This window comes from Alosa pseudoharengus, unplaced genomic scaffold, assembly GCF_046254945.1.
Source record: "Alosa pseudoharengus isolate Yale_2024_CS ecotype anadromous, Long Island Sound unplaced genomic scaffold, YU_APseudo_1.1 YU_APseudo_1.1_scf_13, whole genome shotgun sequence".
Taxonomy (NCBI): Eukaryota; Metazoa; Chordata; class Actinopteri; order Clupeiformes; family Clupeidae; genus Alosa; species Alosa pseudoharengus.
In genome coordinates this window covers 39762633-39774847 of record NW_027468598.1, presented here as the reverse complement: position 1 = coordinate 39774847, position 12215 = coordinate 39762633, and the positions used below count along the sequence as shown (strand labels likewise).

At 42.8% G+C, this 12215-nt stretch overlaps 1 protein-coding gene across 6 annotated transcripts in view; it reads right to left on the bottom strand.

The window, feature by feature from the left end:
• Positions 1 to 618: 618 nt before the first annotated feature.
• cep295 (centrosomal protein 295) overlaps positions 619 to 12215 on the bottom strand; it is a 67884-nt gene continuing 56287 nt past the window's right edge. For 2 of the 6 annotated variants that reach the window (XM_076283032.1, XM_076283037.1), the window contains 9 exons: positions 11908 to 11983; positions 11309 to 11385; positions 9901 to 10429; positions 9025 to 9311; positions 5422 to 5733; positions 4503 to 4578; positions 4254 to 4314; positions 3975 to 4074; positions 619 to 724 (listed from right to left, as the gene is read on the bottom strand). In XM_076283032.1, coding sequence (XP_076139147.1) covers positions 674 to 724; positions 3975 to 4074; positions 4254 to 4314; positions 4503 to 4578; positions 5422 to 5733; positions 9025 to 9311; positions 9901 to 10429; positions 11309 to 11385; positions 11908 to 11983 — 1569 coding nt within the window. In that variant the 3' untranslated portion in view covers positions 619 to 673. The remainder of the gene's footprint in view (positions 725 to 3974; positions 4075 to 4253; positions 4315 to 4502; positions 4579 to 5421; positions 5734 to 9024; positions 9312 to 9900; positions 10430 to 11308; positions 11386 to 11907; positions 11984 to 12215) is intronic. The other 4 variants (XM_076283033.1, XM_076283035.1, XM_076283036.1 and 1 more) reach the window with 4 other exon arrangements.

Below are 12215 nucleotides of genomic sequence, written 5' to 3'. Positions count from 1 at the left end.
GAATTTGATAAATAAGCCTTTGAATGCACAAAATGAACCACACAACCCACAGATCTTTTACTTCAATTCTTGAGAAAGGGAAGGAAGGAAAAGGGGAGCTAAATCAAGTGTTGTGACTATTTCAGTCAAGTAGCTGCTGTGTTGAGACTATTTCAGTTAAGTTGCTGTGTTGTGACTATTTTAGTCAAGTAGCTGCTGTGTGTTGTGACTATTTCAGTCAAGTAGCTGCTGTGTTGAGACTATTTCACTATTTCAGTTGACTAGCTGCTGTGTTGAGACTTTCACTATTGCAGTTGAGTAGCTGCTGTGTTGAGACTATTTCACTATTTCAGTTGAGTAGCTGCTGTGTTGTGACTATTTCAGTTGAGTAGCTGCTGTTTTGAGACTATTTCAGTTGAGTAGCTGCTGTGTTGAGACTATTTCACTATTTCAGTTCAGTAGCTGCTGTGTTGAGACTATTTCAGTTCAGTAGCTGCTGTGTTGTGACTATTTCACTATTTCAGTCAAGTAGCTGCTGTATTGAGACTTATTTCACTATTTCAGTTGAGTAGCTGCTGCTGCTGGAGAGATTCAGTCTTCGCCAAGTCAAACACACACACAGACACACAGAGAATGTTTAAATAAAACTTTAATGAATAAAATGATTTTAAAACAGGTGTGTGTGTGTGGGGGGTCAGTGTTCAGCTGATTGTGTCGGCTTGGCCCGGAGTTTCTGTAGAGTTTTCTGTGAAGGTGGAGAGAGAGAGAGAGCGAGCAAGAGAGAGAAAGAAAGAGAGAGAGGGAGTTAGTGACATCAGATCAGTTGCAGTTCTTGCTATCAAACAGCAGCATGTTACCTCCCACTCTTTGCTACGGCCTACACACACGCGCGCGCACGCACACGCATTCACGTTTAGGGCTGGGCAATATGGCTGAAAACTGTATCACGATATAAGGGTTTCATATTAGTCGATATCGATAATTATTATTATTTTTTTACCTATTTCAGATAAGGACCAGAAGAAAAAAGTTAAATGTAAACATTTTTATTTTAAACTTAACCTTCATCTGATTTGAATCACCTCAGCTATCAATCAAAGCAAATAGAGAAAAGAAATGTCAACATAATCGTGAAAAACACTCAAATAAATGTGCATATAAGTCTGAATGAAAAGCAGTAAAGGTTTAAGCCTGGAAATATTGTAAACAAAGTAGCTTAATTGGCTAGTTTATCATAGTCTACTGGTTGGACTGTTCAGTTTCCCCACGTGTGTTTAAGTTTCAAATGAATTCTTCTTGGGACAGGCCTGTTTTGAGTCTTGGAAAATACTTTTCCATTTACATCGGGATTGAGATGATAAGAACTTAGCAGTCAACTTGAATGCAACAGTTTTGAACAAATTCGTGCAGCGTGCTAATGAGGCTAACCGGATTTTGTTTGTTTGTTTGTTTAATTTAAGGCCATTTCCGCAACTAAGGCTATTTAATGGCCAGAGCACTGTGTGTTACAGAAACTTAAATATGTTTTTTAAAATCTATGCTAATAAGATATTCTAAAACCTTCAAAGGTGGGACCTTACTAAAAACATCAGCTATAGAATTTTGATGATAAAATTGTTGTCTTTTGGTTCTCAAGGCAGGGCGGCTAACCGGATTTAGATAGATAGACAGATAGATAGATACATCATTGATCCCCAAGGGGAAATTCAAGGGTTAGTAGCAATTTAGCCAGTCGTCTTGCACGATGTGCATGCTGAAGGGGGCAAGGACTCAGTGAGAGTCTGTGTTAAGGTAGGCCTACTACTAGTTGCACATACTAGCTACAATGCGAGATATATTTAGCCTATTTATTATTTATGGACAACGTAAGGCGGGAGGTGTGTGTTGCTTTTAATTATCGAATGTTATATCGAACTTATTCCACTGCTTTGTTGAATTTCCCATTGTCCTACGTAATTTAGAATGACCATTAACCCTTAGAACCCGATTGACGCAAAGTGCGTCAAAAAACACCCTTTCTTCTCTGTTACATTGCTCCGGAACGGTTCATCGCAGCGAGATGAAACCTTTATTGCACGACAGAGCAGAAGTGGGGCTTTCCAACGAGACTACACACTTGTCTGTACGATCAAGTATGAAAATTTAAAAAAATCATGAAATTAAATCAAATTGCATCATATTTACAGTTTATACTTCTCTGCATTCACCTGCACACACATTACTCTAGTTTGAATTACTCGCGAACCCGTGATCGCATCGATATGGCAAGCATATCAGATGAAAGAGGGGGCACAGGGCTATCCATTGGTACCATGTTTATCGATCCTTCTGGCTTATAAAATCAGACGAAGTGACTGCAAAATAATAACGTCATGTACACAAACCAACGCTGCACACTCATTACTCTCGTTTGAATTACTCGCAGACCCGTGATCGCATAGATATGCCACGCATGTCAGATGAAAGAGGAGACTCAGAGCTATCATTTGATACCAAGTACATCCTTCTGGGTTATAAAACAGACGAAGTGACAGCAAAATAATAACTTCATATAGCTGGACTTACCCCACGTTTTTGTCTGTTCTTGTGGCAAAGCATGTTTATAATCCAATGCTATCATGTGTTTCTCTATGGCAAAGCATGTTCATATTCCGGTTTTGAGATCCTAGCAAATTCCTGCATGGCATCCAATTCAAGGCTCACATTGCATCCCAATTTGTTCAACAAATAAACACCTTTTTTGCCTTTACTTTGTTCATGGCAATGCAGTAAAGAGTTGAGAATTATTATGACTGCATACACACAGGCATGCAGGCTAACACGCAACCTCGGGTCAAGTCAGGTCAGATCAGTTCGTGTCACAGATATGGAGCGCAGAAAGGTCATTTTTCATCACTAAATAAAAAATGGCATTTATTTCCGTAAATCACACAGCAAATATTTCTGTAAATTGCTCGGCCCCAGAGTATCCCTCCAACATGGCAATTATATTGCCCGATTCAGGACAGTCTGCCCTACACACACAAGAAATGCATGTAGAGCTGTGAGCTTGCAGTGGTGAGATACATGTCGAAATATAAGAATTTTTATAATACACTTTTTATATTTAAATTCTTTAAAAATCAAAATAAAATCAATGCTAGTATTAATACATGAAATGATGGCAGATCTGAATAGCCTAAACTCTCCTGAAAAAAACAATATATAATATATGTGTGTGGCACTTACAATGACCAGAATAAATCCTTATGAATAAAGGTAGTGAAAATGCCCTAAAAACAGCTTAGGGTTCTAAGGGTTAACCGTATATTATTTGCACACCTATGAAGTAGATCCATTTTTTTGGCCGTATCACACTTGTATATTAATTTGCCGAACTCGTTAAGTTTAAATGAACTGTCACGTTGCATCCGAGCTGTAAAATGCAGACGTTCAGAACATGGCAACATTGTAGCATATGACGGAGGTGGCTTTTAGCTAGATGGATGACAGCAGGCTAAGTAAAATAGCGATGTTTTAAAGCTAAAGTTCATCAGAATCTTGGGATATGCCTGCTTGACAACGGGAGAGATAGAACTAACGACTGGCCTTTGGCCGTAGCAACCATCCATTTAGAACTAGTAACGGCAGTTTGTTCTGCAAGTTGAGAAATTAGTTGATATGTGTCGGAAGAAATGAGTTCTACAAACAAGACAGTTTTAGCGATTAAAACGTTTAAATTGTAACAGTAACTGAACACAACGCAAGTGGCAACAGTGGAATAAACGGGATAATGGACTCCACGGTGGTCTGTTCACAGAAATTAATGCACTTACGAGGTTTAAACGGCCCTCCGCTTCAAGTCGGGGCCGTTTTACAACCTCGACCGTGCATTAACTTCTGTGAACAGACCACGGTGGAGTCCATTATCCCTTACATATTTTTATTGATATCGATTACATGCCTATCGCGATATATATCGCTATCGTTTTATCGCCCAGCCCTACACACGTTACCTGCTGGAACTCTCGTGCTCGTTGGCGGTTGACAATGCTGGTTGCCTGGCGACGGTGCATCTCCTTCCTCTGCCTCACTTCCTCAAGCTGGTTATGCAACCTGCAGAACACACACACACACACACACTTACTTCCATAAACATCACTGACTAAGAATTAGGCAGAGGTTTCAGAAGAGCACACACACTAGTTCGCTCGCTTGTGGATATGTGTGTGTGTGTGTGTGTATATAGGTTTGTGTGTATATAGGTGTGTGTGTGTGTGTGTGCATGTGTTTACCTGTTTTTGTGTTCAGGGCTGATCTTCACCTCTCCCACACGCTTCAGTACACCCTCACCTGCTGAAACACACACACACACTTCACTACATCTTTACTTGCTGAAACACACACACACACACACGGGGACTTCAATACACAGACACAAATTAAAAAGTTAATATCACGATTGATTATATACACATACACACACACACACACTCACCCTCTGTCTCTCACACACACAAACAATGACTCTTTCCCACACACACCTGCTTGGAGTGAAAGTTCCGGACTGTCCTTGTTCTCTGGGTTCGATAACAGAACCTGAGTCGGGTAAAAACACACCTGGATCAGACAGACAGACAGACAGATACTTTATTGATCCCCAAGGGACAGACAGACAGATACTTTATTGATCCCCCAAGGAATAATTCAAGGTCCCAGTAGCTTATGACACCACACACAACAACATAAACAGGACTAAAATGAACAGTAAAAAACCCAAAACAAGGATCCACATGAATGTACTGTACTGTATAAGCATGAATGATCCACATGAATATAGGCTAATGTAATGTATAGGCTAATGTGTAATGTATAGGCTAATGTAATGTATAGGCTAATGTAATGTATAGGCTAATGTGTAATGTATAGGCTAATGTAATGTATAAGCTAATGTGTAATGTATAGGCTAATGTAATGTATAGGCATGAGGTGCTTGCAGTGACAGGGCAGGGACTGACTCTGTGATTCAATATGCCATGGTAAGGTACTCAGTAAGGTGTGTCATGATGGTAGTGCCAACAGTGCAGGGTTAAAGTCTAGCGACCAGCAATAAATATGGGCAATATAAGAGACCAGTATTAAATATGGAAAATGTAAAAATAGTAACATAAGAATTATAGCAGCAGTACAAGGATAGCTTTGCAGTAATAGGGTACCCAGATAGCAAAGGGGCGTTGAATCCACATTGAATCAACCTCCGCCGCTTCAAACAAACGTGGATTCAACGCCCCTTTGCTATCTGGGTATCAGCCATTGGTCAAGTATGATGTGATGTTAGACCACAGTCCAGACTGGGAGATGGAGGGAGGGGTTGTACATATGGGCTAATATAGCCAGTAAACAGTGTGGACAGTGTAAGCAGTAGCACAGTGTGTGTGTGTGTGTGTGTGTGTGTGGTCTCACCTGTGCTCTAATTTGGTTTTCTCCTCCACTCTGTTTGTGTGTGTGGTGTGTGTGTGAGGTGGGTGTGTCCACCATCTCCTGTTCCTCTTCCTCCTGTGTGTGTGTGTGTGAGATGTGTGTGTCTGTGTCTTTTCCTGAGGATTCCAGTGTGTGTGTGGCGTGTGTGTGAGGGGTGTGTGTTGGAGAGGCGTTTCTGGGTGTCTCTTTTCCTTCATTGATCTCGTCTCCGTGGAAACTGCTCAGTGTGACGTCACTCACACTGACCAATGAGAGCATGGACTCTTCCAAGATGCCCCGCCCACAGTCCAGATCCTATAAAACAACACACCCGTCACCTAGACAACACACCAGTCACCTAGCAACACACCTGTCACTCAACAGTTACAAGGGGTGTCAACACACCCGTCACCTAACAGTTACTAGGGGTGTCACGGTTACGATATTAAGCAGTTACTAGGGGTGTCACTATTACCATCTTAAAGGAGAATTCCGGTGTGATATTGACCTAAAGTGTGTTGAAACATGATACCGAGTGTGAATGTATGTCTCATAGCCCACCTCGGCTTGTCCCCTGCACTCCAAAATCTGGCGCTAGTTAGCCGATGCTACCAACAGCTTTTTCAATGGTGGCGCTTCGGCATCGGGCTAGCCATTCAAATAAATCATTGTTTTACACCATTTACGAGGCTCAATGTATCTCCACACTTCATTGGTAGACTTCCGAGGGCCCTGACATTTAAAACGAGACATTGAGAACTTTGAAAAAGCACTGGTAGTTTACTTACAAGACGATTTATACAGACAGTACCTTCACGAAGTTTAGCGTTTGCAGCCATCTTGAATTTAGTCACGATAAGTCGAGCGACGAGTAAGAATGAACTGGTATGATAAGGGATCAGATTCCAAAAATAATTCCGTGGAAATGCATGGATTTCTTTCAGTAGCAGCAACTGGAATCCATGCATTTCTACTGAATTATTTTTGAAAATAATTGAAATTTCATCTTGATCTCGAACTTCGAATCAACGATGTAGCCACTTCCAACACGCATGCCAATAGGCAAAACAACACAAACACCTGTTGAACTGCGGTGCATCAACAAACACTCCGCTAACACTCCTCTAACGTTAGGCTGCAGCTAGTTAAAAAAAACACATCAACTGACCGCCCCTACTGCTACTCTGAGATCACCAGTATGGAAGCATGTCATTCATTCACGTCAGTTACTAGCCTACTAACTTACTCAATTTAGCAAGTGAAAAGACCTAGTTTCAGACAAAAATTACTTAAAGGCATAAAATATTGCCCAATGATAGGTGCAATATTCCATGAACACTAACCTTGTGTCTCATGGGAGTGAGGTGAAATTAAATGATCGTTCTGTGCGGTTTCATGGGAGTGAGGTGAAATTAAATGATCGTTCTGTGCGGTTTCATGTCACCATGTTCACACTATGTTATGTCTATTTAGCCTACTAGCTCATGGGATGAACAGTTTCAAAATAAAAAGCGGTTTCAAAATAAAAGCCCCCTGAAACAGAAACAGAATTGGAAAAAAAGCCAAAAAAGTAAACATAATAAAAAATGGATTAATAATAATAATATAATTAATCGTGACACCCCTAACAGTTACACACAGTATAAGTACCAACTCCACCCATACACAAGAAAAAAAACTCCCAGCCACACACACACACCCATTTTCACTGACAACATTTCAAAACTTTTCCATGACTTTCCGATGACCTTGAAAGACATTTCCATAATTATTCATGGCCTTTGAGTACAAAATTGCTTCCTTTACACAACAGGTTGAAATGGGACACCATGCTCTCTCCCCTTCCTTTGTGTCTATGAAGGAAGCAGTCCAGTTCTGGACATGGCGCATCTCCTAGTAGTGGTAATCGCCAATCGTTCGCCTTGTTCAGTTCACCAATCGTTCGCCTTGTTCAGGGGTTGTATAGGCTACACATAGTTACAAATAGTTTCAGAATTGAAATTTTAATATCAAATATTGACCGAGATGCCAACCACTTGTGTAGGCCCTAACAGTTGGTTTTACAGTAAGAAGATAGATAGATAGATAGACATTTTATTGATCCCCAAGGGGAAATTCAAGCAGCAAAAAGGCCGTTTACCGTTAGATCCTCATGGTTGTGGAGGATGATCGTTAGCAGCCGTGAAGTGGTTTATTCTCAAGATGGCCTAATGGTGTAGCCTAGGCTACTGTCTACGAAGACGTAAGCTAAATATACAACTATGCTGATCCTAGCACTTACCACCTGTCTTGAACAGACACTTCCAGTCCTAATATTGTTGAGAGAATTGCTTTAAAACTTAAACTGTTTACCATGTTGTTAGTCGCTTTGCTTAAAAATGCGTCAGCTAAATGTAATGTAATGTAATGTAAACTATCAAGATAAAGAAACAAGAAATAAAGACCCAATACGCTGACCGACATGTTTAAAACCTTGGCAAAAACGTGATGAATGAAAAGGCTTCAACCCCCTTTGATCATACTGCAGTTATGTTGGAGGCCATGAACGAGAACATCATGAGAGGAAAGAACAAGAGACTGAACAATAACGCCATGTGCGGGCGGAACGAGGCAGTTGTGATTCAGTAGATATGTTTTTTTTTTCTTTCATGGAAATGGTTAACCTGGCCCTAGCCAGATGAATGTCGTTCCGCTAGCTCCGCCTAGCTTCACTCACATCCATCTGGAACCTCTTCCATTGAGAGTGATTTCTCCAACCAACTTTATGGTTTAGCCAATCAGGACGCAGGGCGGGAGTTTCATAGATGTGACATAGCGTAGAAGCGACTGTGAGACTGTTATCAGCGTCACGGGTTGGCTTCGATGAGAGTGGTTGAAGTAGCACGTCAATAGATGACGGACAAGTGGCTTATTCAATCATATGCAAGCATTTTTTGATTAGGTCCAGCCTTCTGAAACGACATTTCAATGGATCGGTTCCAGATGGATGAGTGGAGCTAGCGGAACGACATTCATCTGGCTAGGGCCAGGTTAGGAAATGGTTGCTATGCTTTCTCTCACTGGCCAAAATTTGATGAGAACGTCCTAGACTCAATACAGACAACAGCATACAATTGGCTGGCTCTCGCCCTATGAAGGCATACGATTGGCTGGCTCTCGCCCTTTGAAGGCATACAATTGGCTGGCTCTCGCCCCCAAGGAAGCGGAGCCATAGAAATAAAGCTGTTCTCAGTCACTCTTTACCACTGAACACAGAGGCCGAAAGATCGAACGGACTGTCGACGAGAAGTGGAAACTGTATCAGTTCAGTTGGTTCTTATTAAAGACACGTTTGATCGAATTGATTAGTTCTTATTAAAGACACGTTCGATCAGTTTTGTCGTTCTTATTAGACATGTTCAATCAGTTCAGTTGGTTCTTATTAAAGACACGTTTGATCGAATCGATTAGTTTGAGGCCGAGCCATCTCTATCTCCTACCTACGTCCCTGGGATGACTAAAAGAAACCTTACGACTTTCCCAAAATTTTCAATGAATTTCCTTAATTCCATGACCGTGGGAACCCTGCATAAACACAGACACACACACACACACAACCACACCCACCAGTATCCGGTCCCAGAGGGGCATGATCTCTGTTCCCTCCTCTGATTGGCTAAGGAGATGTTTCCTGTGGGTGGGGCTGGCAGGGAGTGCGAGTTTTACTTGAGGACTCGGGTTGTCATGGAGACCAGAGATGGATAGCTGTAGTGGGTTGAGGGACAAGGACGTCTGGAAGAGTGACTGCTGCACGGCCTGCTGGGAGGAGTCTGCTCTCAGAAGGGAGGGGTCATCCTCCGCATCAACACTCAGATGGCCAAGTGTAAGCTCCGCCTCCAGAGGATGGAAAGAGTCTACACACACACACACAGTAAGTAAGTATAAGTATAAATACTCTTTTAATCCTGTGAGGGAAATTTGGTCTCTGCATTTATCCCCATCCGTGAATTAGTGAAACACACTCAGCACACAGTGAACACACAGTGATGTGAAGCACACACTAATCCCGGCGCAGTGAGCTGCCTGCATCAACAGCGGTGCTCAGAGAACTCAGAGAACAGTGAGGGGTTAGGTGCCTTGCTCAAGGGCACTTCAGTCGTGGATGTGGGCATGGGAGAGCAGTGCTCAACCACTTCCCCCACCCACATATTTTCCTACTGGTCGGGGATTGAACAAGCTCGAAGCCCTAACCATTAGGCCACGGCTGCCCCCAAACACACACAGACACAGACACACACAGTTAAAATGTCACTCTTCAGATCAGTTACGGGTATCCATTTGAACAGCATGAAGATGAACCAGTTAGTTCAACTCAGCAATGTGTGTGTGTGTGTGTGTGTGCGTGCGTGCGTGCGTTTAACAGCGTGAAGATGAACCAGTTAGTTCAGCTCAGCACTGTGAGAGAGTGTGCGTGTGCGTGTGTGTGTGTGTGCGTGCGTATACCTGAACTCTGCTGCAGGTCAACTGGTGGTCCAGCTTGGAAGGTAGGGCCCTGACCAATCAGCAGGCTTGAGTCCCACGTCTCTGCCAACCAATTACCTGCCTCCTGCCCAGGAGTCTGACCAATCCGCTGTCTCATTCTTAGCTCCTCCCTAATGTTTTCATAGAAAGGAGGGCCCTCTGAAATCTGACCAATCAGACGATGAGCTGAGTCAGCTGAGCCCCGCCCAACAAGCTCCCTTCCAGAGGCAGACGGAGATGACTGGCTGGACAGCTGGCCAATCAGCTGGCTGAGCTCTGATTGGTTGCTGGTGGAGGTGTGGTGTGGGAGGCTGAGCTCTGATTGGTTGCTGGTGGAGGCTTGGTGTGGGAGGCTGAGCTCTGATTGGTTGCTGGTGGAGGTGTGGTGTGGGAGGCTGAGATCTGATTGGTTGCTGGTGGAGGCTTGGTGTGGGACGCCGAGATCTGATTGGTTGCTGGTGGCTAAGCATGAAAACTGGCCAACAATACGGTTCAGAGAATCATCCCACTGCTGACAAAACAAGACATGAATGACCTCATCATACACCTGTGTGTGTGTGTGTGATGTGTGTATCATCATACCTGTGTGTGTGTGTATATTATCATATCTGTGTGTGTGTGTGTGTGTATTATCATACCTGTGTGTGTGTGTGTGTGTATATTATCATATCTGTGTGTGTGTGTGTGTATATTATCATACCTGTGTGTGTGTGTGTGTGTGTGTGTGTGTGTGTGTGTGTGTATTATCATACCTGTGTGTGTGTGTGTGTGTGTGTGTGTGTGTATATTATCATACCTGTGTGTGTGTGTGTGTGTGTGTGTGTGTGTATTATCATATCTGTGTGTGTGTGTGTGTGTGTGTATATTATCATATCTGTGTGTGTGTGTGTGTGTATATTATCATATCTGTGTGTGTGTGTGTATATTATCATACCTCTGTGTGTGTGTGTGTGTGTGTGTATATTATCATATCTGTGTGTGTGTGTGTGTGTGTGTGTGTGTGTATATTATCATATCTGTGTGTGTGTGTATTATCATATCTGTGTGTGTGTGTGTGTGTGTGTGTGTATATTATCATACCTCTGTGTGTGTGTGTGTGTGTGTATATTATCATACCTCTGTGTGTGTGTGTGTGTGTATATTATCATACCTCTGTGTGTGTGTGTGTGTGTATATTATCATACCTCTGTGTGTGTGTGTATGTTATCATATCTGTGTGTGTGTGTGTGTGTGTGTGTGTGTGTGTGTGTGTGTGTGTGTGTATGTATGTATTATCATATCTGTGTCTGTGTGTGTGAGTGTGTGTGTATTATCATACCTCTCTGTGTGTGTGTGTGTGTATTATCATACCTCTGTGTGTGTGTGTGTGTGTGTGTGTGTGTGTGTGTACCTGGTCTGTGCGTGTGTGTGTTGAGCCGTATGATGAGGGGGAGGAGTCTGTCTCTGGATGCAGCGGCAGGAAGCTAACTGAGGAGACACACACAGAGGAGGACTATGGTTTGGGTTGAAGAGGAAACACACACACACACACAGAGGAGGACTATGGTTTGGGTTGAAGAGGAAATACACACACACACACACACACACAGAGGAGGACTATGGTTTGGGTTGAAGAGGAAATACACACACACACACACACACAGAGGAGGACTATGGTTTGGGTTGAAGAGGAAATACACACACACACACACACACACACATAGGAGGACTATGGTTTGGGTTGAAGAGGAAACACACACACACACACACACACAGAGGAGGACTATGGTTTGGGTTGAAGAGGAAACACACACACACACACACACACACACACATACGCATACACACACACATCCCTAACACACGCACACACACATCCCTAACACAAACACACGCACACACACATCCCTAACACAAACACACGCACACACAAATCCCAAACACACGCACACACAAATCCCTAACGCACGCACACACACACAGACTTATGAGGCTGGTAGCCCCCCTCACCTGAAGATTGTAAGATGGAATACTCCGCACCTGGGCTACAGGCATCACCTGGGGCTTCACCCAAGGCTGCCGGCTCCTGTACACACGTACACACACACACACACACACACACAATATGAAATATACATCTAAAGACTAGAGTCAATACTGATTACTGTTAGTGTAGTGTTGAGTGTTGGTGTGTTTACAGTCAAACACCAACACTAATGTGGTAACATAACACCAGTACACCAACATCACTAAACATCAAGTAACACTACTGCAGTCACAATAACACTATTTACCAACACCACTAAACTAACACTACT